Source organism: Rana temporaria, chromosome 5 (assembly GCF_905171775.1).
Source record: "Rana temporaria chromosome 5, aRanTem1.1, whole genome shotgun sequence".
In the NCBI taxonomy this organism is placed as follows: Eukaryota; Metazoa; Chordata; class Amphibia; order Anura; family Ranidae; genus Rana; species Rana temporaria.
In genome coordinates, this window is record NC_053493.1 from 315,236,654 (window position 1) to 315,264,419 (window position 27,766).

Sequence of the window (27,766 nt, forward strand, 5' to 3'; positions counted from 1 at the left end):
AGTCATAATAACATATATTAATGTATTTATAAAAGCACTATATTTCTGTGGCTGGGTGTACAGTACGTCGCCTGCGTCATGTCTGATCAGTTCCCTGTGTATGTAGGACACACAGCCAGACAGAACACGCCCACAATTCACTCTTCTCCAATTTCCGGAAAGAGTGAAGAGAGGACTATACCACACGCGGGAAAGGGGTGTATCAGACGTCCAGGAAATGCCATATGTAAGAAATGACATCGCAAAAAAAGAAAGCCGAAGACCAAATCTAATTTACTATAGTCAATACTACAGCTCACATGTATCACTAATTTCTACAGAGCTACTTTATTACAATTACCTATTTTTGACAACTTACTCCTCCCCTTAATGCGGTTGGATCATCCCTTATTCTAGCGGAATGTACACCAAAAACCCGCGAAACTGGTCACGTGATGTTCCGAGTGGCGCGAATTCTCTTGGCGGGAGAAGAGGCAGGAGTTGGGTGATCGGGCTTTGTGACTACCGCTGCTGGAAGTATAACAGCCGCATATCAGGTCAGTGTCTTCCGATCGCTTCTAGTAGGGTGGTTGTGCTCTCCCCTCGCTGTGTGGGAGCTCTTGTGTCTCTCCAGCTGTTGTAGTGCAGAATTACACAGCGGATCCGTGTGTGCTCCGTCACATCTGCAGACAGTGCACTTACTAAGCATGGCCTTCTATGGGTATTCCCCATGTGTGTGCAGCGCAATGGCGGTTCATTTATTTTACTTCATCATTCCCCAGGTCATTGTCAGCCTAATGTACCTATGCAAAGCACCATCATGTACCAGCCATTCCTCACTCCGTCCGTGCTGTTGCATGTCACAGTGCCCAGACTTGTATGGGATGTCATGTTATGAAGCTTCAATAAAGTTAAAAAAAAAAAAAACATCGTTTTGTAACCATGCATTTTGCTGCTCCTAAATGACCTATATACATTTTATTTATTTCAGGTACTTGTATAGCGCATATATGCATGTGTTCAGCAAGCAGGCTGATGTGCTGCCCACATACTAAACTGCAGCAGTTGAGTTAGTGGTATGGGCCAATGTAATGCTTGTTTCAGTGCATCATACATTTTTTTTTTGTATCAGCTTTATTTTGAAGTGCACAATGTGATACTGATTCAGGTCACTGCACAGAAGTGTGATTCCCCTCCTGTACCCTGCAATAAAAGAGCATATCAGCTACCAGGCTGTGTTGGAGTGGCACACAGATAACAGGGAACATGGAAACCAACTTTCTGTGTGTCCTAGCAGTGACCTGCGTCCATCCTGTGTGGTTAATCGGATCACCGCACTGTGATTGTTTTCTCCCCTTCTGTTAAAAAGGTTATTCATGTGTCTCATTCCATCCTCCCAACAACGTGGAATCACCCCCCCCTTTTTTTTTTTGTTTAATATATAGGGGGGGGGGGGTGTTATGAGATTAAAAGGCTGTACTGGTGCTACCCACTGGGTCAGATATGGGCTCTTTCACATGAGGAACAGCAGCCTCTACTGCAGAGGTGCCCAACCAGTGGCCCAGGGATCCCTCTGATGTGGCCCGCGACCTCCTGCTCTGGGATGGAATAGAATACTGTTATTAAAAGGTCAGTTTTATTACTAAAATCACAGATGGGCATATCTGTTCTGCAGTGGTTACTGGACTGATTTCAAACTGATCCGTAGATGCAGAGCAGTGCACCTGCGGGTTACCTGCACTGAGCCATAGACTTCTGTTATTACCTGCGAGTTTGGTGAGCTTTCTGAAAGTGCACCAAACCTGCAGAATATAATAGAAGTCTATTACAAAGAGCAGGAAAGCCAAAGGTAACACTGCGTTGCACCAGCGGTGCTGGTAAACCACAGTGCATCAGTGTGAAAGAAGCCTTGTGCCCCTTTCACACAGTCGGTTTGGCCCAATTTATCCCTCCATTCACCTTTAAGGAGTGACAGATGTAAACCGCTTTGTGTCCTACCTCCAATCCAATCCGCTAAAAATAAGAGTGTAGTGGTCCTTTTCCGTGTTCACTCTGCATATACAGAACAGACGCGGACATGCCATTCGTCTGCTCCGCTCATTGTGGCCCATGACCGGTTACCAAGTCACTTAAGTGGCCCTCGCTCTTCAAAAGGTTGGGCACCCCCTGCTCTACTGCCCTCTGAAGTTACTTGCGGTGGACTGCTTTTCAGGGAGACTAGCAGTGGTGAGGCATTCGGGATGCAAAACTGCTGCACCTTCCGAATGCCTGTGCTTTCTTTTTTTGTGCCAAGGGAGAGCATGTATTGAAATGCCATGCTGCAAATGAGAAGCTCCTGATTGCAGTACAGTCCCATTGACATCAATGTAGAGGAGATTGACACACCTGTCAAACTGCAAGTATAGTTACATTTGCTGCAGCATGTGTTATGCAGTGTTTGGATTTATTTGGGTGTTAAAAATGGGGACCAACTGCCACTCATGCTAAATTGCTTTAAGCCCTTCCTCATCATAACTTGTGGTTTATACAGCTTTGCCTAGTCCCAGGTCCTACTGTATAGAAGTCATGGTTCCCATACAAGGCACAGAACACCTGAAACAACTGTATGCAGTTTGGAATAGCTGATATTGAGGCTGTTGTATATACACTATAACAATTCTGCATGTGCATTTGGTTAGGTTGAAAAGCAACTAAGCAATGATTAAAGCAGAGTTCTACTTCAATACCAGACACTTATACACCTTTCTGCCCAAGCCAATTTTCAGCTTTCAGCACTGTCGCAATTTAAATGACAATTGCGTGGTCATGCTTTGTTGTACCCAAATTTTTTTTTATAATTTTTGTTCCCACAAATAAATACTACTGACACACACCGCACCACCGATCGCTGCGATGCACGCCCCGCGGGGGCTGTTATCCTGCTGGACGTCATATGACGTCCAGTCAGGATAACGCAACCACCGCCTGGCCGTAATTTTGCTATAGGCCGGGTGTTGTGTGGTTAAGCACTCCTTGCTTCGCTGTTCATTGTGTTTTGCCAAACTAGTCCACATGGAAACGCCCGCATTCCTGTGTGAACCAGCCTTTACTGCATGTACCAATAGGAGATTGTCAGGTGTCACCCGGATCCCATTTCACCCTAAAAAAAAAAAAAGTAGCTTTCTGTGCCCTTTGCTAGGCTGAGTTCACACAAATCAGATCCGTTGTATGGACTCTGCTAGCTCAGCAGGGGATCGATCTGGTGGCCAGGCAGATGACAGGTCCATCTCTGCTTACTGTGCAGGGACGGACCTGTCAGAGCCCCGCTGTTCTCTATGGGGAGATCGGATGAAAACGGGCATCCTGTCCATTTTCATCTGATGTGTGAATAACTGGCCTGCTCGGATCCGCCTATCGTGGGGAAGGGGCCTAAAGGTCTCCTATACCGCCCAGGATACAGCAAACAAAGACGTGTAGACAAATTTATCCCTTTTACATTTTTTTTTTTGTAAAGTTTTAAACTAAACTCCAGGCAAACAGCTAAGTGCACAGCTGAAGTACATGCATTGGACTTGCCAAAGAATTTGCATTTCTGTTCACCCAGTCCTGAGATTTACTAAGCTCCTTTACATGGCACAGTGTTATTTGACAGGAAACCTGTTATTTTATTTTTTGTCTGTATGTGACCTATGCAAAGTTTAGAAGGAGAAAGGCAGTGGATGTGCTTTTAATAGTTGAATTGCATACTGGAATTAGGTCTTAAGTGCCTAATATCTTGCATTTTTTTTTTTTACAGCATCATGTCTTCTCCAACATCTACACCAAGCCGCAGAAGGAACAAACGGGGCCGTGGCAGCAATCCTCCAACTCGTAAGTAATCTACGATTTTTGTTCATCATTGCTTTATTACTAAAACTACTGGATATCGAGCATATGCTTAGCCTCTTTGTTGAATGTCTCCTGTCTTTGCTCTGTATTCCCATGGAAAGGATGTCTATTTCTTTTGTTCATGGACGGACACAGCCTTAATCTTGACTTGGTGGGTATTAGCCTTCCTTTAGGAGTCACTATGCAGAAACTTGTATATAAAAGGTTAACTTATCATACACACCCTATAGCCCCGTCCAGGGGGCGGGCCTTCCGGGTATAACCCCTCTCTCTGCATATTGCAGGTCAGGTTTTTTCTGCCTAGTTTCAGGAGAAGACATGGCTCCCTTCAGGCCCATGGCTTGAAGGCTGTTAGTTTAAGATTCTGGATTTTTATTTCTTTCCTGCGATGTTCGATCAACTGCCGACTGGCTGGATCCTAGATCCTTGTATTCTTCCCAGTTTCGGCCCTCGAGCGTGTGCTGATCGTAGCTGCGCGCTGGGTCGTCCACGACATTCCCCCTTCGCTCTACGGGTGGCCGGTACCGCTCACCCACCACCTGCCCTGGGGAGCTCCACCTGAGAACCAAATAAAGTATAAGTGCATAGATATTGCTTACTTGTGTCAGTGTTGTCAGCTGCTGCTTCCCTCTTTCAATGTAGAGAGCTGCATAAGAGATTCTGCTGCTGTGTGTCTGGCGACCATTTTTCTCTTCCGCTCATGAACGGACACAGCATCCTTTGACAGTAGGGTTATGCACCTTCCTTCCAGGAGAGTTTAGGCAGAATTTACAGCACTTAAAGCGTTAACAACCTATCCTTAGTGCAGCTCCTCCAAGGGGGCGTGGCTCCCCGGGCATAACCCCCACTTTGCTCTAGCAGCCTGTTTTTTCTGCCTAACGACAGGAGAGGTCAGGCACTCTGGAGTCCTGTACTCTGGAGATTTTTTTCTTGAGATTTTTCTCGCTTTTTATTATTTTGTTCCTGCATTTTTGAATCCTGTGATTCTTCTATCAACAGCCAACTGGGTGACAGGCTGGGTCTTGACTCTTGTAGTCCCCCCATGTTCGGCCATCGAGCGTGTGCCGGCCCTCAGCTTTGGGACGTCCACGACATTCTTGTTCTAGGGCACACATATATGACCGGTCTTTTATGGCTTTATCACAGTGTGTCTGGCCGACAGCCATGCCGTTTAGCGGACATTGGATCTGTCTGGGATACCTCCAGCTGGTGGTCGCAGGACGGGTAAGTAGTGGCCCCTTGCTCAGGTAAGGTGGTATGGCTGGAATTTTCCCCTGGGAGGTCGACTGAGGGCTTGCCCTGCTTTCCTCTCTCCCTTATTTCCTCTCCCTCCTTCCCCATTCTGGGTGGCAGCCGTGAGGTGGGGGGCCCGCTTGGGGGGCTCAGTCTGACCTGGGGGCTGCGTCTGCTGTGGGTGCTGTTTTTTTATGCTTTTGTACTGCCATATGTGCGGGGGGGGGGCGGGTCCTGTGGGCCCGTGTGGTGGTCGTGTGTCACTGGGTCTTCACTGTATTCATTTAAAATAAAAACACCGTTTTTGGGCGCCATTTTGCCAGTGCACGGCTGTGTTATATTGGGCAGTTGCAATAGCGGCGGCCATTTTCTCGTAGCCCGCTGGCTGTTTTTTTTTTGCATGCCGGCGGCCATCTTGGTACAGCTCTTGGCCTCTAATGACTTCAATAACGGCGCTGACAGCCTACGCTTATTTTTCTGAGGGATGGCGCGGTACAGGCATCGTTTTTGCATCTCAACGTCAGCGGCCTGGTCGGGGCGGTGAGTCCTCCGGGGGGGGGGGGGTGGTTTTCCCTGCGCTCTGTAGACGGCTGGGAGGGGGTGTCCTGTGGGTGGCAGCTGCTAGTTAACGCTTTGTGTCCCTGTGGTCTCCAGGGATGCTGTGTTGGCAGTCCCTGAGGCGTTTGTGATCAGGATGGAAGTGGGAATAAGGGGGGTTGCAATTCCCCCCCCCCTCTGCCTTCTTCTGGGTGTTTTTTTTTTACTGACAAGGAATTGGGCCTCGCTGAGGCGTCCGGCTCTGGTTCCGTTTTTTTTTTTGTCAGATGCTGCAGAAGCCCATGCGGACAGTGAGGATGACCCTGTTTTAGGGTCAGCGCATGATTGTGCTTTGGTTGGGGCTCTTGACGCTGCGGTGCCGGTTACCCAAGCTCTTGAGGATTCGGCGGAGACATCTGAGGTGTCAGTCCCTTTTGGGTTCAGCAAGCCGCCCCACACCGCAGAATAGGTGTTTTTCCTTGTGTCTGTTATGCAAGGACTGGGATCGATCGCAGGAGATTACTTTGCAGTCTGTTACCCTTTTAAGGAGGATTTCCTATGCCAATGGATCTCCTCTGTCAGTGGACCCCCTGTGTTCGGACCTGGGTGGCTTGTTTTGGAACAAGGCTGCCATGTTGCCTGTGGTAGGGGCTCCTGCTTTTGAGGACCCTGCGGATAGGGGGGCTGTGGCCCGCTCCATGTTCACAGTGGTGGGGCCGGTGGTGAGACCGGTCTTGGCGGGTCTCAGGTGTCACGGACACTTACTGAACCGGCTAAGTCCTTGGTGCGGGAGCTAGAGGCACAGGAGGCTTCTGAGACCCGCGTGGACCTGACTGACCAGTTGGTGCGAGGTCTAAAGATTTGTCTGTGTCGGCCCTGGATATGCTCCCCTTGGTTTCCAGGGCCTACGCGGTGGTTCTGCCCCGCTTTGTATGGCAAAAGGTTGGTCTGCGGACCTGTCCTCTTGGAAGTCCCTGGTGGGCTTGCCCTGTGAGGGTGAATGGCTTTTTGGGGTGTTCCTGGATGACATCATGAAAGATGCCGCGGGTGGCAAGAGCACTCTGCTCCCGCAATCTGGACAGGGTAAGGAGCCTCGCTGTAGGCAAGGGCCCTCCTTTACTAGCCCCTAGCAGGTTTTGTTTTCGCCTGCCAAGTGCGGCAGGGAAGGGTTTTCAGGGGGCTAAGGCGTCCGCTGAAGGGCAAGGGCGCCCCTGGTACCGCAAACCCAACAAGCCTGCGGACGGAACAAAATCCTATTTTTTTTTTTTCTTCCGTCATCGGATGAACACGGGCACACGGTCCGTGTTCATTCGATCCCCCTATAGGGGAGAGCGGAGAAAAGACAGGGCGGTCCCTGCACAGTGTGCGGGGACCGCGCTGTCAGCCGACGGCTCAGCAAGGATTTTACGGAGGATCCCCGCTGAGCTGACGGACACACGGAGGCGGATCATTACTGATCTGCCCCATGTGAAAGGGCCCTAATCCTTTTCGGGTCAAGAGAGTCAAATTAGTATTCTGGTTCATTCTTCAAGAGCTTTGGCAGTGAGTTGGGCAGAGAAAGCTGTAAAGCAGCTACATGAACAAGTTCGACCTTTGCTCTTCATTATAGGTTAAAGGGTCACTAAAGGATTTTTTTTTTTTAGCTAAATAGCTTCCTTTACCTTACTGCAGTACTGGTTTCGTGTCCTCATTGTTCGTTTTTGCTTTGAAGTAGCTGTAATTCTGCTCTAATCTCCACACTTCCTGGTTGCCTGTTTCCTTATAACCATGGTACTGGGAGATTTTCACGGTGGTCTAAGCTGTCATTACTGTGTGTCTAAAACTCCTCAGAACCAATTCGATTCATTTTAAAAACAAAACACTGCCCTGGGTTTTTTTTTTTTTTTTCTGTGAGTCTTCCCGACTCGCCTCTCACCCGGAAATTCATGTATGTACCTTTAAAACCGAACATGAAACTAGAGGCACATTATATGATAGATTAAATTAAAATTTTAATCATTTTTAAAAGGAATCGGTTAACTTTTATGTCTCTATACCCTGTAAACAGTCATTTCAGCAAAAAAAATGTTTTCCTTTTAGTGACCCTTTAAGTTTCGATTTATCCTCAGGTGCTGTCGTGAAAGACGTTTTGGGAAAATTCAAGTTGGACTTACCGGTAACTTGTTTTCCAATAGTCTTTCAGGACAGCAATAACCCACCCTTTGTTTTGCTGTACACTGACCTAGCTGTTGCTTAAGTTTCAGCAGGGGGTGCAGGTTCTCTACAAACTGAAGGAAGCTGGGTGGAGGCCTCCTATTAAAGCTTTGAATGATGAGGTGTCTCCTGTTGTGCCCTGATCTCTCGCGTGTTCTCCTGAAAGACTATTGGAAAACAAGTTACTGATAAGTCTAACTTGAATTCTTCTTTAGGGCTCATTCATGCCATGTTCAGTAACCTATGTTAATTGGCACAGATCAATGTAGGCTTACAGCTAGGTTGCATAGGAAAGATTTTCTATGTGCTGCGCTGAGGTTGCTTGCAGTATGTTTTATAAAAATGCAGTATGTTTACATTTTTACACAATAAACTGGACCCACTTTGTGCCAGTGCATTGCAGTGAATAAAATGTAATTTGTAACATTTCAATTAAGTTTTAAAAAAAAAGTAAATTACATTTTTGTAACCATGCAAGGCGCCGCCTGTACACAAGACACCAACCCATGCACTAAAACGTCTTGTTTTGAAGCATGCATGCTGGTGTAAACAAGTTGTTTTTCAAGGTTACCATGAGTCTGATGGCAACTGTTGGTCCAATTAATGTACTCTGTTAGGCCTGTAGCTTGCAAAAAGCTGACCGAGGGAACAATACATTTTATAGATTGTTGCCAGTACATGAATTTTCGTTTGTTAAAACATTGTCAGTTTTTTTTTTTAAATGGCTTCTTGTAATCTCCTGTATGACAGAGCTCAGTGTTGGGGAGTAAGGAGTTTCACTTTGAAGCTAGTTGTGACTACAGCAGTGCTTTATTTTTATTGTTAAACTTGCTTGCAGGAAGAGCAAGCAGAGCAAAGTCTGTAGTCCATTAAATTCTTGCCTAAATAAAATGCTTGTTTAGATGAGATACCCTTTTAAACGTTGCTAACTTTTTTTTTTATTTCCCGTACCAGCCCGGAGTGAGGAGATCAACTCTCCACCATCTCAAAGACGTAGGACAGAGGATTCTACCTCAATTGGTGAGCTGCTACCTATGCCAACATCACCCGGTGATCTACAGAGCCCCAGTGGACAAGAGCTTCTATTCTCCAGCCCTGCACCCTCTCGGCATTCAGGTGTGAAAAAAAAATAATCATCTTAATTTTGTTATTTTTTGGGTCACTTTGTTAAAGGGTAAGTTCACCTTTTTATCAACATGTTACACCCATATTTACGGTGTAACATGTTCAGCATCTGCCCCCGGATCCCTCCACCTCCCCATCCTCCTCGTGACAGCAAGCTGGAGATCTTCTCTCCGCACCCACTGTCAAAAAGATCCCCCCTGAATCGAACTACAACTACCATCACCCTTTGCGGCTGTTGGCTTGTAGTTCTTAATGAACTATCAGGGTGCTGATGAGCGCTCTATGTAGTTCATTGAGCTTTCTGACAATCAGTAACTGCCTGCCCATATCGGGTACGGGCAGCCATATACAGACGGTCTGCAGCAGCCTGGCATTGCTCCCACGATCTGTTGATGCACTTTTTTTTTTCTCTCCTACAAATAAAAGTGCATTTATTATAATTTATTTGCAAAGGTGATCTTGTCTTCGTCCAAAGATTGGACTGTTGGAAAAACTGTACCAATCTTGTAGTGCATATGTGTCGAAAGCTGTAAGTAAGGCTGCATTCGCACAGCAAATGCACCCAGCCAGAGATTACCTGCGGTGATCGCTGTTTGACAGCCACAGGTAGCTAGGCGATCACAGGTGGCAGGAATTGGCAGATTCCTGCTGCTGTCATTCACACCAGCACTAGTTGCCTGTGCAAATTTAGCCTAATACTTGGCATGTCTATGTATAAAGCAGTGGATCTGACTTTAATCAAACATTCAGTACAGGTAGATTTTCTTTGTGCATATGTTTTTAAATGTCAAATTCGCTATTGAACCACTTCTTCAGCTCCAGAAGGATTTACCCACTTCCTGATACGGCACTGCTTCGGTTTAACTAATTGTGCGGTCATGCAACATTGTACACAGACAAAATTGATGTCCCCCTTTTTTTTCTTGTTTCCACAAATAGAGCTTTCTTTTGGTGGTATTTGATCACCTCTACGGTTTTTATTTTTTTGCACTCTAAACTAAAGAGTGGCAATTGGGGAAAAAACAAATTATTTTTTGCTATAATATCCCCCCAAAAAATAAACAAATTTCAGTTTAGGCCAATATGTACAGGTATACCCCACTTTTAAGTACACAACAGGGTTTATTTACTAAAGCTGGAGAGTGCAAAATCATGCACACCTCTGCATAGAAACCAATGAGCTTCTAACCCCAGCTTGTTCAATTAAGCTTTGGTAATAAAACCTGGAAGCTCATTGGTTTCTATGCAGAAGTGAACCTGATTTTACACTTTTCAATGTAAACTTTCTGTTTACATTGACAGATCCCAATTCTGGCTTTGAGGAGCAATCGTGCGTCGCCGGCGGCCCCCCCCCCAATAGCTCTTAAAGCAGCCGTGCCAACATGCCGCATTATGACGGCTGCAAGAGGTTAAAAAAGCTGCCTCTATAGACAGCTCCCTTATATTTCAGAAGAGGGCAAATGGCGTGCTGTGCATTGTCTATTGGTTAACATGAAATGTTTTTTTTTTTTTTTTTTTGCAGCTTTACAAAGTGAACTTGACTTGAGCTCTCCCCTAACATATGGAACCCCAAGTTCTAGAGTGGAAGGTACACCAAGGAGTGGCATCCGAGGTACTCCTGCCAGACAAAGGCCTGATTTGGGGTCGGCTAGAAAACTTAAGCAAGTGGATTTACATTCTGACCAGGTGAGCGGGGTTGACTTTGGCTGCTGTCTTGACTATATTTCAGTGATTATTTCTGTAGTTGCATTCATTTAATATGTTGTTCCTGCAGCCTGCTGCTGAAGAACTGATTACAAGTGAGCAATCCATGGAGCAGAAGTTGGTCATTTGGGGTACAGATGTCAATGTTATCACCTGCAGAGAGAAATTTCAGGTAAGCATTTTGTTGATCCATTTGTAAAGTGGAAGTTCTATAGGAAACAATATATTGTCTGTCAGACCTTAAGGATGATTGCTTCACCCTGCCTCGCTGCACTTTGGGTAGAGCTCATATAACCTGCAGTTTTCGTATGCGTTAGCGGTGCTTTCCTATAGACTTCAAAGAACACTAAAGTTGTTGGGGGGCGGTGCTGTCGGATGTTTTTCCACCTTAATGCATAAAGGTGAAAAACATTTACCTTTACAACCCCTTTGTTATGTCCCATGGTTTGGTGCACATTTTGTAAGCACACCAAAACCATGGCACATAATTGAAGTCTAAGGGAAGTGCCGCTAACTGCATGAAAACCGTGGGTTAACTTTGCTTTTGGCTAAAGTGTCATGGAGTGAATTCATTTTTATTTGTAAGTACACAGCATTTTCTAAAGTGTAGAATCCTGATTTGTTATATCTGTAATCTTTTAGCGGTTCATACATCGTTTTATTGATCCCTCGGCCAAAGAGGAGGACAATGTTGGTTTGGATTTGAATGAACCGATTTACATGCAGCGATTGGAAGAGGTATGATTTATATTGAATGTTTAATCATGGACATGGGAAAACTACATAGATCCATGTAACTTTCAGCTTATTAAAGAGAATATTGCTGTTGCTAGCAGACACTATTATGCTTTTATCATTTTAAGCAGGCTGTTCATCTAGGAGTTATCAGTTTCTTGGCTGAATACTTTTTGATATATTTTTATACTTAGATCAATGTGGTTGGTGAGCCATTTTTGAATGTCGACTGTGACCATCTTCGGACATTTGACCAAGATCTGTACAGGCAGCTGGTCTGCTATCCACAGGTAATAATGCCTTTTTTCTCATGGAATTAAACTTGCTTTTCATGCCAGACTGCTACTGTATTGTAGTCTAGGTTTTTCAAAAGAGGAATCTAACAAGTTTTCTCCCCCTCCACAGGAAGTTATTCCAACTTTTGACATGGCAGTCAATCAGCTTTTTTTTGAGCGCTATCCCGATTCTATCTTGGAGCATCAGATTCAAGTTAGGCCTTATAATGCTCTTAAAACCAGGAACATGAGAAGTCTTAACCCAGAAGGTAAGAAGGCTTTAATCTTAAAAGGAAATTACTGTAAAACATGTTTTTAAATTTCGAATATTTACTAAATTGTGTTCTTTATTTTACATGTAAGCTTTTGATGAGTTCAGGGAGCATTGTGGACTTGCTACATAGAAAACAGAAGTGTTTCTCTATTTTGCCTTGTCTGAACTGTTAGGGGGAATATCTCCGTCCACTGATTAAGGTCAAATAAGCACTCGCAGCTAAACAGGCTTTCAACAGAGCAGTTGAAGCCCAAGTCAATGTTTTCTTTCACTTGAATCTTTTTGTGGCAAGCTGGCCAAAATGAAATATTTTACGAAGTAATACAGCTCCTGTGAGTACTGTATCATATGTGTAGTATTGGCAGCATACATTATTGTAATGCTGTGTTCTGGCAGCATCTTGGGAGACTACCTGTCTGCTGGAATGAAATTGAATTGGGCAAAGCTATTCAGAGGAAATCTTGTACTTTTCTGAATGAATATGAGGTTTCCTCTGGTTAAAGTAGAGATGTGGGCTGATGATATGATCACCTTTGACTAGGGGGCGTCAAACTCTTATTTCATTGTGTGCCGCATCTGCATTATGTTTGTCCTCAAAGGGCCAGTTGTATCTGTATGACTGGATGTCCAGAGCACCACACACCCCCTTACACCAGATGTTAAGAGCCTCCCCACCGTCAAGAGTCCCCCACCCTCTCTTGCATCACTGTTCAAGCCCCTTACCTTGTGCTGCTATCGGGAAGAAGCTGGGTGTGCAGCTGGAAAGCAAAAAGTGCAGGGTTTGGAGGAGGACCAAATGAGGGTTGGAGCCAGCTGAAAGGCGAGACCAGGGGGTGCTGCGGCTAGATCTGTAGGAGGCAGAGAATCAGTTGGCCTCCTCTCTGCTGCCAAACATGGATTTGTGTTTGAGGAGCCTAGAAATCCATCAAAGGGCTGGGAATGTACTTGTTTCAAACCTTGTCAAGCATTTATACTGTGTAATTGGACCTCCCATAAATGGTTTAATTGACTGCACTATGATCTGTCCTTTTTAGATATAGATCAGCTCATTACAATTGGAGGAATGGTCATCAGAACTTCTCAGATTATCCCAGAGATGCAAGAAGCTTTCTTTAAATGTCAGGTCTGCTCTTTTACCACCAGAGTGGAAGTAGATCGTGGCCGTATTTCAGAACCATCCGTGTGCAAGCACTGCAACACTACACACAGCATGGCTCTGATACATAATCGTTCTATGTTTTCAGACAAACAAATGGTAAGTTTTCCCATCAGTCTGGTAAATTGCGTTTTTAGTAGCACAAACATAAGGCAATGTTAAATGCTTGTATATGTACAGTATCTACCTGAAAGCCTCAGCTAACAGTCAGCAGTGATAAAATAGGGCTGATTTGCCACAGGAAGAGTCTTTTTTTATTTTTTTTCTTCTTCTTCTCTCTCTCTCTCTCTTCTGTTTATTAACCACTTAAGCCCCGGACCAATATGCTACTAAATGCCCAAAGGCGTTTTTGCGATTCGGCACTGCGTCGCATTAACAGACAATTGCGCGTCCTTTTCTTCCCACAAATAGAGCTTTCTTTTGATGGTATTTGATTGCCTCTGTGATTTTTATTTTTTGCGCTATAAACAAATAGAGAGACATTTTTGAAAAAACATTTTTTTTCTTTTTGTTTATAAGAAAAATCTAATAAACTAAATTTTAGTCAAATATTTAGGCCAAAATGTATTCAGCCACATGTCTTTAGTAAAAAAAAATATAAAAAAAAAAAATTAGCTACCTAGCGGCAACAGTGACACTAATACAGCGATCAGAAAACCGATCGCTTAGTGACACTGGCAATAGGGGGTGACAGGGTTAACTAGGGCGGTGATCAAGGGGTTAAACCTTTATTGGGGGGGGGGGGTACGGGGCTACCCTGGACCTAACACTAACTGCCTGTCACACTAACTGTCGCACTGACACTAAATGCAGTGATCAGTAAATATATGATCACTGCAATCGGTGACACTGTGACAGGGGGCTGGGGGGGTGATCGTAAGGGGTTAAGTGTGCCTATGTGTGTGGTGTCAGTGTAGTGTTGTTGCCACTTACTGTGATGTCTTCTCTCCTCTCGTCGGATTGAAAATACCGCCGAGAGGAGAGCTGACATCACTTCCTCTGCCAGTGTTTACATTACACAGGCAGATGAAGTCACACGGCGGCCGGATTGGCTGGGAGCGATCACGAGGGGGCCGACAAAAACGAACAGCCGCCCCCTCATCACTGATCGCTCCTGAAGGTAAGACGCCCGCCGCATGTACCGGGGGGGGTCCCGATCGGACCCCTGACCGGCAAGAAGGCAGGGACGTACATGTACGCCCAAATGCCTGTACGTGCCATTCTGTGGACGTACATATACATGCGGCGGGCGTTAAGTGGTTAAAGAACAGAGTATTGGATGGATCGCCACCTGCAGGGATGCTAAGTGCTTACAAAATCAAAAATACACCCTGCTGGTGGCCAAAACCCCTTCCTCCCATCTTCAACACTTTGCCCAACTGCCCAGGCATGTGGCTGCTGGAACCTATGGAGTTCCTCTGGGGTCTCTATGTGCAGGCTCCCATTTTAGAACTACCATTAGCTCCCTATGCAATCAGAACGGACTTCTGGGCATTCATAACTAAACGTAATAGATCTCTAAATGTGCAAGCACTACTCAGTACAGCATTCAGCCCCATCCAGCTGCAGCATATCTAGATTCACACTTGACATTTGTGCTATTGTCCTTATACGATGAAGCAGGGAAGAAACTTGTACTATGTTTAATGTTTTTATTGCTGTCCTTCATACTGAAAATGATAGTTTTCTTGTGAATGATGCTTTTGCCTTGCTTTGTGGGTTTTGCCTTCTTTAGGTACATTATAGCCGACTCCAGTTATGACCTGATAAATATTCTGTATTGGCGCAAAGTTGTATTCATTAGATCATCATGGTTTTGGATTACAGTTAGGGTTTTGATTCTACTTTCAAGCGTCTGTTTTTGTGTATTTTAGATCAAGCTACAAGAGTCTCCTGAAGATATGCCAGCTGGGCAGACCCCTCATACAATTATTTTGTATGCTCACAATGACTTGGTAGACAAGGTGCAACCTGGAGACAGGGTGAATGTGACAGGTATACTTTAATTTTCTAACAAACTAATTCTAATTTTCTTCTAGATAATGATTTGAAGTTTGTTGTGAGTATGGTATGAGATCTCTATTTAGATCTTAATGCTATATCTCTTGTAATTAGTGCCTCCAACCTTACGGTAATTTGATGAACTTAGTTCAGACTTTTTAATGCATACCATAATCTTTTCCTGAGTTCATTAATTCTATGTTTTTTTTTTTGCCAAAGTACAAAATATCTCCCACCAAATTAACAAGTAAATAATTTGACTTTATTAATTGAGTATATTCATACAATTTCATACAGAACAAGATTTACTGGTGATTGACACTTTGCGCATACACTATAAAAAAAACTTGTGGTCAAACGATAATTAATATAATTCAGAGGGGCCCATATTGGTCTGTTGGAAAAATAGGTACAGTAATTTACGCTTTAAAATCAACACACAATATTCCTTGTCGCTTCAGGGAAACCTTCCTTCGCGTTTCTTTCGGCCGGAAAGAAATCCAAAATGTGTCTCACCAAGTCAACAGAATAATATTGCTAAATTTTGATAATTCAACCAACAGAGTACCAAGATTTTATGGAGCTATGGAACTCCCCCTGGGATCACAGAATTTAAACTTAGAGATATATTTGAAATCCTTAACCCTGGGATCACATAATTTAAACTTATAGAGATATATTTGAATTCCTTAAAATACAGTTGGAATAATACACCCCTAAACAATCAAATGAACATCAATGCATAACCCCTAAAATATAATCCCTACAATTCTGAGAAAGAAAATGATGTGATATACACACACACGCACACTTTATATGCCATGAAGGAGCCGCATCACCATACATTACCTAAAAGCAAATATGATGTGCTTTTATTATTTATTTATTTTGCATTTGTAACCAACATTTTTTTTTTTTTTTCCATTGTAGGTATTTACAGAGCAGTTCCTATTAGAGTAAATCCCAGAGTCAGAAATGTTAAATCAGTTTACAAGACTCACATTGATGTCATCCATTACCGAAAGACTGACTCCAAGCGCTTGCATGGTATTGATGAGGACACAGAACACAAAATGTTCACAGATGAGCGTATTGAGATGTTAAAGGGACTTGCCTCTAAGCCAGACATTTATGACAGACTTTCCTCGGCTTTAGCACCAAGTATTTATGAACACGAAGACATTAAGAAGGTATGTTTGCTACCTGTTTCGCCATTGTGGTTCCATACAGATAGCACTACTTGTGTCGTTGCTTGCTTTTCATTGTAACTGTGTGTGATGCAATGCCCCACCCCCATAAATTGTTAGAGGTGGTTGTGGTCCAGTGAGGTAAGCAGCTTACGGGGTTGCATATATTATGCACTGTGCTTTTAAGACATGAAGTATTGCTGGCATGGTTGACAGGTGACAATAAGGAGTTGGAGAAGAAACTAATGTACCCACAACATTTAGGGCCTGCTTGGCTGCAATTTTTTATTTGTTTTTGTTTTGGATGTGTTTGAATAACATGGCTGGAATTCTGTGTTTTGATAAAATTCTCTAAGATTTTTCAAAAAGTTTTTAATACATTTGCAAAACAGAGCATTGTTTGGATATCCTTTAAAGGCAGGAACAGTTCTGTAAAAGTGTTGGTGTCTTTTCCAGGGTATTCTTCTGCAGCTGTTTGGTGGTACACGCAAGGACTTCAGTCATACTGGAAGAGGCAACTTTAGAGCAGAAGTTAATATCCTTTTATGTGGTGATCCTGGTACAAGTAAATCTCAACTTCTGCAGTATGTCTACAACCTTGTCCCTAGAGGCCAGTACACTTCTGGAAAGGGATCCAGCGCTGTTGGTTTAACAGCTTATGTGACAAAGGACCCAGAAACTCGACAACTGGTTCTTCAAACAGGAGCTCTTGTGTTAAGTGACAACGGTATCTGCTGTATTGATGAATTTGACAAGATGAATGAGAGCACAAGATCTGTGTTGCATGAAGTCATGGAACAGCAGACCCTTTCCATAGCAAAAGTAAGTACACGTCCATGATCTTTTCTAGGTACATTTTATATGCTAGTATAGGACTTGATGTATAGTGCCTTGCAAAAGTATTCAACCACCTTGGCATTTTTTGTTTTGTTGCCTCAACCTGGAATTAACATGGATTGTTTGAGGATTTGCATCATTTAATTTACAGAACATGCCCACAACTTTGAAGATGGGTTTTTGTTTTTTATTGTGTATTTAACAACAAATATGAAAAAATAAATGAAAGTCAATGTGCATAATTATTCACCCCCTTAAAGTCAATACTTTTGTAGAAACACTTTTTGTGGCTATCACAGCTCCAAGTCGCTTTGCATAAGTCTCTATGAGCTTAATACATCTTGCCACTGGGATTTTTGCCCATTGCTCCTTGCAAAACTGCTCCAGCTCCTTCAAGTTGCATGGTTTGTGCTTGTGAACAGCAATCTTTAAGTCTGACCACAGATTTTCTATTGGAATTGGGCTTTGACTAGGCCATTCCAACACATTTACATGTTTCACCTTAAACCGCTCAAGTGTTTCTTTAGCCGTGTGTTTGGGGTCATTGTCCTGCTGGAAGGTGAACCTCTGTCCTAGCCTCAAATCACACACAGAGTGGTACAGGTTTTGCTTAAGCATATCCCTGTATTTAGCACCATCCATCTTTCCCTCAACTCTGACCAGTTTCCCAGTCCCGACTGCTGAAAAACATCCTCACAGCATGATGCTGCCACCACCATGTTTCAATGTGGGGATGGTGATCTTTGGGTGGTGGTAGGTTTGCACCAGACATAGCGTTTTCTTTGTTGGCCAAAAAGTTACATTTTAGTCTCCTCGGACCAGAGCACCTTCCTCCATACATTTTGTTAGTCTCCCACATGCCTTTTCGCAAACTCAAAACATGCCATTTTGTTTGCTGAAAGTAATGGCTTTCTTCTGGTCAACTCTATAGACAAGTGCGGCTTATTGTCCTTTGTACAGGTACTTCAGTCTCTGCTGTGGAACTTTGCAGCTCCTCCAGGGTTACTTTAGGTCTCTGTGCTGCCTCTCTGATGCCCTTGCCCGCTCTGTGAGATTTGGTGTTTGCTGTTGTGCCATGTTCTTTACATTTGGTTATGATAGATTTGATGGTGCTCCTAGGGATCCTCGAAGATTTGGATTTTTATTTTATTTTTATAACCTAACCCTGACTTGTACTTCTTAACAACATTGTCCCTTGTTTGGAGAGTTTTCTTGGTCTTCATGGCAGTGTTTGGTTAGTGGTGCCGCTTGCTTAGGTGTTGCAGCCTCTGGGGCCTTTCAAAAAGGTGTTTTATATGTAATGACACATCAGGTGACACTTAGATTGCACACAGGTGGACACCATTTCACGAATTATGTGACTTCTGGAGGTAATTGGTTGCCCCAGAGCTTTTTATGGGCTTCAGAACAATGGGGGTGAATGCACATGCCAATTTTTTTTTTTTTTCAAATTTTACTTCAACTGGGCTGTAAATATATATTTTTTATAAATATACTTTAAATTTGCATGCAAGATAATGCATAGATATTCAGAGAATGTTTTACCTGTGGCCTACAGCCAACTCCTAGCAATGCTAGTGCTTTTCAGCGGTAAAAGGCTTGCTATATCAGCTGCATGGGAGCTCTTTCCCTGTCAAGAATGTTTACACCGCTACATTGCAGTGGTGTGCCCTGAAAAAATTACTGTATGCATTGCAGTGTATAATTCTAACAAAAAGGGGAAAAAACGTTAACACTGGTATGCATGGTTTACTTCAACACACACCAGCAATGTGCGCACTTTATATATGATCCCATCAGCAAGTGTTTTAGGTCAGATTTTCATTCTCCTTTTCATTTTTTTTTTTTTTTTTTAAGGCTGGAATTATCTGTCAGCTGAATGCACGCACATCTGTCCTAGCTGCTGCAAATCCTGTAGAATCTCAGTGGAATCCAAAGAAAACAACCATTGAGAACATTCAGCTTCCTCACACATTGTTATCCAGGTATGCTACTCAAATATAGAGGATGAATGACAGTATTTCAGTACAATGAACAAGCCCCACCAGTACACAGTACACCAACACAGATCCCAGGTTAGTGCCTTGCCCCCCTGCTCCAAGCCATGTAATGATTTGGCTCTGATTAGGTTTTGCAGCATCGCTGCTTTTTAGCAGAGCGGGATAAATTGTCTTGAACAACCTCTCAAAAAAAAAAACGGTGCTCTGACAATTCGGTCTTTGAGCCTATGGCCTGTAAATCAACAACGATGTTAAAAAATGGAATTTACATTTTTTTTTTTTATTATTACAAGTATATATATATATATATATAATATTATTTTTTTTGTAGCTGCTGACTTTTAATAAACAGACACTTACGTGGTCCAGTGTTGTGGCCATCCTCTCCAGCACCTATTTGAGACTGGGGAGCATACTAAAGCTAGTGTCTTGGGCACTCTGCACCATCTTTTTTTGCATTTTAGAGCAGATGGTAGAGCAAGCAAAGGCCCTCGGCCATAGTTTAAGAAAAAAAAATAAGTCGAGAATGGCCGCCATGATCAAAATTGAGGACCTATCGGAGGAGTGGTCTCTGATCCTTTCGTGAGAGACCATTGTTATTGGTGACAGAATGGTCTTTGAACTAAGAGCCCCCAATGCTGCAGTCTCCTAGTTCCAAAATAGAACCTAGGCACTATGCTGAAGAATATTGCTATGTTTTCGGTCTGCAAGAGTTTTAAAATACTATTAATCTTTTTACACCCTTTCATTTTTAAGATTTGACCTGATATTTTTGATGTTGGACCCTCAAGATGAGACATATGACAGACGCCTGGCTCACCATCTTGTTGCCTTATACTATCAGAGTGAAGAGCAGTTAAATGAAGAGCAATTGGACATGGCAGTGTTAAAGGACTATATTGCATATGCCCGGACCTATGTGCATCCCCGGCTTAGTGAGGAAGCAAGCCAAGCTCTTATTGAGGTATATTTCACAAATTGCATGTTGTAGATAAATTAGAAATATTAATGTAAATCGGACCAGGGTGTTGACAAATTGTTGGCAGCAAGGGGTCCATGCACACTAGGTGGCTAAATGAAAATGACAGAACATCCTGGTAGAAAAAGCATATTAATGCTCATATTGCACTAGACTTTAATCATTTATGGGCATTTGCTTTTATAAGCATGTTTTATCCAAAACATTCTCCTCTGCTCATTTTTTACTATACTCAATGTACACTTAAACGCTGAATGCCCCTAAAGTGTTTTTCTGCCTCAACTCCACTGCCACTAAACTCCTGAAAACCCCTGTAAGTGTGCAAAGACTAACGTAGAGGGGAGTTAAAGTGGTTTTAAACCCTGTTGCACCACTATTTACCTACAGGTAAGCCTATAATGAGGCTTTACCTGTGTACCGTGAATATCTCCTAAGCTTGCAGTTTAGGAGATATTCACTGTGTGACGGTATCGGTATGATATCCCCGTCAAGCATTCCCTCCTCTCCATACAAGAACATCACAGGATTCCCCACACATGAGTCAAGACTGGATGCTGGAACCAAGACTGTTTATTGACACAAAAACTCAGCTTATATGTGGTTACAGCCTGTTAGGAACGCCCCCCTCACACAGTGGGGTTTCCCATACAGATTATAGGAGACAAGTCGGAGCCGACCATGCAGACACGTTTCTTTAGATAAAGACATCAGGGGAGTTAATTAATACACTGAAGCAATCAGAATAATTAACATACTACTTCTCTAATCATTTAGCCTGATGATACAATACTCATCTTTTAAGGGCAAACACAGATCTTCCTCACACAATAGATCAATTAACCTTTAGAATAGTGAGAGGACATTAGCACGTCAATTACCGGTCAGAGGAATGAATCGCACATGAAATTCCTTTCTACCTCTAACACACAGGGCAAGCAGGGAGCAGTAAACTGAGACATATAGGCAAATGTATCACACACTGTATCTGCCGACAGCACATGCACACTGAAGAAACGGCACGCTCATGCCATCAGCCATGACCAGTGACGTTATTGCAGTTCCAGCCAATCACTGCGCCGGTGCCCGCAGACCCAGAAATAACTCTGGCAAGATATGTCGACGGTCACAGCAGTGTGTGGGGACCAATGCAACAGCTTCGATCTAAGGAAAGTATTTCATAATGTGCTAGTAGGCAATGAATATTGGCTCATTATGCCTTTGTCTTGCAGGTTGTGGTGGTGGGGGGGGGGGGTTTACACTGAGTTTACAACCACTTTAAAAGAGAACCCCTCAAATGCCTGTAAAAGCAGCTTTTTTGAGCTGCGGTGTGCATGAGCCCTAAAACCAAAACCCATTTATTTGGAATTGTATAGATCTAAAATTTGTTATTTTAAAGTATTGGGTGCACTCTTGGTAAAATTGTTTCTTGCCACTCTTAACAGTCTATGAATATGGGAGGAAAAGAAGATTGGTGTTAAATTGGGAGGTTGGGACATGTGATATAGGCAGCCACTTTGGAATAGTTTTGGAGCTTTTTACTAGCATATATTGTTATATTTCAGGCCTATGTAGACATGAGGAAAATTGGCAGTGGCCGTGGCATGGTTTCGGCTTATCCCAGGCAATTGGAGTCCTTAATCCGTCTTTCTGAAGCTCATGCTAAAGTGCGATTTTCTAGTAAAGTTGAGACCATTGATGTAGAAGAAGCCAAACGTCTTCATCGCGAGGCATTAAAGCAGTCTGCCACAGATCCTAGGACTGGCATCGTAGATATTTCTATTCTTACCACAGGTAACTGGGGTTTCCTATGTGGGGGTGTTTATTTTTATTTTTTCCCTTTACCTCTGGAAACTACAAAAGTCTGGCAGAGGACTAGCATTTTTTCCATGCAGCTGGTCTTTCTTGTATTGCCGTTTTCCCATGTCTTGTTTTGCCCTGTGTCTTTGTGGTGGCAATCATCCTGGTAGAGGCAGGGTTTTGCTCTTTTGACAGAGCCTCCAGCAAGTAGAACAGTGAGCAGCACAGTGGTGACATCAATCCTTCAAATCTGAGTTACAGCTGACACTCGCAATACATACCGGGAGGAATTCTTGACAAGATGTAGATTTTTCCAGAATTCCTGACTTCCTGTTAAAGCAAAAACATTTTGTACATTGTCACTGGACTCAGGTGTCTCCATTCGAATATTTTCACTCCTAGTCCTGTTTTTTTTTTGTGACACCAAACATTTTTTTAAATTTCCAGTCACTTTTTGTCCTTGATACATCAGTCACTAGTACAGACAGAGGGTGTCAATCTTCCCAGTGGGTAAATGGACAATTTCTACACTAGCACAGAGTAACACATTTTTCATACACTAAGCAGAAGCCCTCTACCAAAACATTCCCTGTAGGACTAAAGGGTACTTTTTGAAGCATAGTCCATTAGGAATGATTTTTGTTATTAGTTGTTTATACAGTTCCATAAAATCAATACGGTAAAGCCTGGGGCTACACAATTTCTAGTAAAGGGCTCATGAGTTTGATCTCTGTATCACATTGTTGGTAATGTGATATGCTTCACAAAGGGTTTTCAGTAGCATAATGTTATGCAATCCATCTCCCATGATCACACTGCTGAAATTTAGCTGTGTAACAGAAAACTTAGGGATTTCTCTGCTCTTTTTTCCCATTATTAAGTATGTCCTATGTGAATAATCGTCTTACACCTGGCCAGCCAGTGAGATATACAGTAAGTATCTGAATTTGACCATTACTCATCTAGCCCTAACCTAAAGCTAGTATGAACGATGGGGAGCATAGAATTGTTCTAATAGAGGTGAGCAGAGATTATGCCCGTGTGTTCTGTTCTATATCGTTTTTAACTGTCAATCCTTTTTTTCTTTCAAGGAATGAGTGCCACAGCCCGTAAGCGTAAAGAGGAATTGGCCCAGGCTTTGAAAAAACTTATCCAATCGAAGGGCAAAACGCCAGCTTTGAAATATCAACTGCTGTTTGAGGATCTCCGGGCACAATCTGATTCTGTATGTAGTTTTCCATACATATATTAACAATACATATTGCATGATCTGTTGCAATCTTGCAGATTATTTTTATTTTAAATCACCTGTGTTGTATAGTTATCAATAGGGTTGTCCCGATACTAGTATCGGTATCGGGACCGATTCCGAGTTTTTTCGGCGGTACTCAGACGCCGATGCCCCGATACACAAATAGAATACTTAACCCCGCCGGAGCCGCGATCCGCCGCATCCCCGCTACCGCCGACTGTGTAATACGGGCGGGAACATTACAGCTTTGAATAGCTGTAATGATTTGCGCCACGCATAGACACTCCCCCTTGCTCAGGTGAACTGTCCAATCCCGAGCGAGGGGGAGTGTCTATACACGCAGCGCGGCGCCAATCATTACAAAGCTATTCAAAGCTGTAATGTTCCTGGCCGGTGTAGCAGTAGAATCGGCATCCCATGAAAATTGGCATCCCTTGTAGCAACTGAGCATGTGCCGATTTCAGTCCATTGAAATCGAGCGCAGAGCTGCTGCACGATAACACAGCTGAGTCAGATTAACTCTGCTCGCGCCGAGAGCTACTGCCGAAGAACACTGCATCTGGAGAGAGATACTGCCGAGGAACACTGCATCAGGATGAACCGCGGGGGACACAGGCTTGTATAGGCTACCTACGGGGGGGGGGGGGGGGTTTCAGTCTATATGTCACGGGGGTCAGTCGGGGGGGGTCAGTCTGTATGTCATGGGGGGGGGGGGTCAGACCGGCCGTAGTACTGTACACAGTCGGCGGTAGCAGGTAAGCGGGCCATGGCTGCATATGGGGGAGACACATGGCTGGATGTGGGGGGAGACACATGGCTGGATGTGGGGGAGACACATGGCTGGATGTGGGGGAGACACATGGCTGGATGGGGGGGGAGACACATGGCTGGATGGGGGGGGAGACACATGGCTGGATGGGGGGGAGACACATGGCTGGATGGGGGGGAGACACATGGCTGGATGGGGGGGAGACACATGGCTGGATGGGGGGGGAGACACATGGCTGGATGGGGGGGGGGAGACACATGGGTGGGGGGGGGGGGAGACACATGGCTGGATGGGGGGGGGGAGACACATGGCTGGATGGGGGGGGGGAGACACATGGCTGGATGGGGGGGGGGGGACACATGGCTGGATGGGGGGGGGGGGAGACACATGGCTGGATGGGGGGGGGAGACACATGGCTGGATGGGGGGGGGGAGACACATGGCTGGATGGGGGGGGGGAGACACATGGCTGGATGGGGGGGGGGGAGACACATGGCTGGATGGGGGGGGGGAGACACATGGCTGGATGGGGGGGGGAGACACATGGCTGGATGGGGGGGGGGGAGACACATGGCTGGATGGGGGGGGGGGAGACACATGGCTGGATGGGGGGGGGGGGGAGACACCTGGATGGGGGGGGAGACACATGGCTGGATGGGGGGGGGGAGACACATGGCTGGATGGGGGGGGGGAGACGGCTGGATTGGGGGAGACATGGCTGGATAATGGGGGGAGACATGGCTGGATAATGGGGGGGGGGACATGGCTGGATATGGGGGGGGACATGGCTGCATTTGTGGGGGGACATGGCTGCATTTGGGGACACATTAAAAAAAAGTATCGGTATTCGGTATCGGCGACTACTTGAAAAAAATTATCGGTACTTGTACTCGGTCCTAAAAAAGTGGTATCGGGACAACCCTAGTTATCAAGGTTGAAAAACTGATTAGTATTCAATCTCCTGCTACATGCGCCACTCTTCTACAGCCTCTGACTCGGAGAGCAGGCTCCCATTGGTCTCTAGCTGCACTTAGAACATCAAACAGCTTTCAAAGGGAGTCTCTCACCATATAAAAACCTCCAATCCTATTTCTGTAGGTTCTCCAAAGTACAGACAGTTCCTCCCGGTCCTTTTTTTTTTTTTTTTTTTCTCTTTTGCAAGTTAAACAGATGTCTATCTGCTTTAGTTACTCTCAGTTCTTTCTGTCCTAGTGGAAAGCAAAATAAGACTTCTTACCAAATGTGTTTCAATGATCACACAAAAGGGGGGGGGGAAATCAACCCCCTCCCCCGGACCAAAATACTGATACATTTTTAAATGATAATATTGGTTATGAGGTGCAAAAGTCACCCAGTCCTAGACTTTTCATCCCCTCAGTAAAGTTATCTGCAGTGTTACTGCCCTCTGCATGTGCAATGGGGTTTCATTTACCATATGTACTGCTGTAAGTGGCTATTTGTTCAGGTGAGTTGTTGGGCATGTGGTAAAAATAGCCTTTTAGGGTTATATTTATAAAGCAGTGAACTCTACACCTGCCCTTCGAGTGTATCTTCCTGTACATATTTTTTTATATTTGTGATTGATTCACCTGCAGTGAATGTCATTCACAGCTTTATAAATATGCTTTTGAATATAAATTAAAAAATCAGCAGGAAAATGTTTAACTTTGAGGTAATAGGTTAAATAAGAAGAACTTTAATTACAATCAAGTAATTGGTAGGGTTGTTTTACCAGATGCCATCTGCAAATCTTGGGTCCCTCTTTTCTTCAAATAAATGGAACAGAATAAGTACAATGTACCGTTGCATTGTATTTCTGAATTTAGCATTAAAACGGTGGTTCAAGCACTGCTTAGAAAATATATTTTTCACTGTAGAGTTAGAAAGCAATTCAGGATGACCCTGGGAATCTGCCAATAAGAGCTGTCGGAGGGGAGGGGGAAGAGGGCAACAAGTATACAACCTATGCCCAGCATATATATATAATATATATATATATATTTTTTTTTCCTAGGATGTATGTTGTATACCTTCATGCATTAAAGCATGTACTGTAAATGCAACATTCCTAAAGTAGTTGTATAGGTTTCATTTTTTAAGTGGTTGTAAACCTTTTACAGACCACTTTTTCCCTACAGGAAATGAGGCTTGCCTGTAGATACTGGAAATATCTCCCAAACTTGCATATTTGCTATGTATGCTTGCGCCTATGTCATCGGTGCATGCGCACTTTATAAAGGGCATGATAGCACAGTTTCTATAGGGCCTGTGCCGTGACTGTTGGCTCCTGTGCATGCCTGGGAGTGACATGATCAGTCAGAGCTGGAATCCGCCGTCACGGAGTGAAGGGGGGTGAAGATGGCTGCTTCCACCAGCGGGGACATCGCAGGCTTCGTTTGCAGGCAAGTGGCACATAATGGGCTAGTATGTGATGCATACTAGCCCATTATGCTTTTACTTTGCAGGAAGATAGAGGAAGTAAAACCCATTGGGTTTTACTTCCTCAATGCATTCCTTGCGTTAAGTTAACCATATGAACATTGGAAATAGGGCATAAAGTAAATGCAGTTTTAGTGCAGTTATTGTATTGGCCACACACAAAAATGCCTTTTGTAATACAAATAAACATGTTCTACTCACCTGCTCTGTGCAATGGTATTGCAGAGCAGCCCCAAACCACCTCCTTTTCCATGTGCCCCCATAGCAAGCTGTTTGCTGTGGGGACATGAGCATGCAAGCTCCCGAGCTGTTTGCATGGAGTCAGGCTCCATAGAAACCCACTGTGGCTTGGCCCCGCCCCGATTCCTCTTCACAGCATTTGACAGCCCGAGTTCCTGTGTGAAGAGTAAGGCTGCATTCACACTTGGGTGTACAAAATCGCGGCGTTTTGTCCCGCGAATTGCGGCGACAGATTGCGGCGTTTTGTACCGCGATTTGCGGCGACAAAACGCTGCGATTGTGAATGCAGCCTCACCCCCTCTATGGAGATGGTTCACATCTCCTATGCCGAAAGCCACCTGAAAAAAAGGTCCGGGACTTTTTTTTTCAGGCGTACGGCGTGGAGATGTGAACCATCTCCATAGAGGGCAATGTGTTTTCATCCCTCCAGCGTCTCGGGGCTGCTGCGGCGTCACACTACAGGCGACAAAACACCTAGGTGTGAATGGGGGCTAAGAGGAGAGCATTAAGGTAAGTTTTGCCTTTAGAACCACTTTAAGATCTTGGCTGTTGAGGATTAGGGAGAGGTTAGTACAGCACTTGGAGTTTAAAACCGAAAAGTGTACACCGAAAACCGAAAAGTAAAATGTGTGTACAATTACCAATGTGGAGCAGCAAATATTTTCCTCAGCACGTGTATACTGTGCAAGTTCTCATAAAGCTTAATAACTAAACCTGTGTTTGTCATTACAGGCAATTACAAAAGACATGTTTGAAGAAGCTCTGCATGCATTGGCAGATGAGGATTACCTGACTGTGACTGGGAAGACTGTCCGTTTGTTGTAAAACATGCTTTTATTTTTAGCAGTAATGTTTACTGCTACGCGTGTGTGGTCTGAGAATCCATGCATAGTGGAAGCTCCCAGGAGTAATTCTTGTAATTATGGATATTGTTTCAAATGATGTATAGCTCCTCCATATGCTTTTATGAATTTACTAATTCATAGAATAAAACCATGTATGCTTTGCCATAATTTGTTTTTATGCAACCACATTTAGACTTGCAGGCAAAGCGCTGGTTTGTGTAAAGATTTTTGCTTTAGAGGTAATGTAAAGTGCTACATTTTTGTAGATTGTTTTCAGAAATTTTGTAATGCCTTTTCTTTACCTGTTACATTATTAATAATAAAAATAAATGTGCCATTGTGA

General features: G+C 44.0%; 1 protein-coding gene across 1 annotated transcript; it reads left to right on the forward strand.

Annotated features, from left to right (window-relative positions):
- The first annotated feature begins 426 nt into the window (after positions 1–426).
- MCM4 (minichromosome maintenance complex component 4) lies at positions 427–27,766 on the forward strand. Its single transcript, XM_040354171.1, has 17 exons — positions 427–536; positions 3,755–3,828; positions 8,764–8,925; positions 10,457–10,620; positions 10,709–10,810; positions 11,281–11,376; positions 11,568–11,663; positions 11,779–11,917; positions 12,957–13,177; positions 14,953–15,073; positions 16,010–16,269; positions 16,723–17,088; positions 18,961–19,088; positions 19,860–20,067; positions 21,645–21,873; positions 22,971–23,104; positions 27,311–27,766. The coding sequence occupies exons 2-17, from the start codon at positions 3,759–3,761 to the stop codon at positions 27,401–27,403; spliced, it is 2,589 nt and encodes an 862-aa protein (XP_040210105.1). The 5' UTR covers positions 427–536; positions 3,755–3,758; the 3' UTR covers positions 27,404–27,766.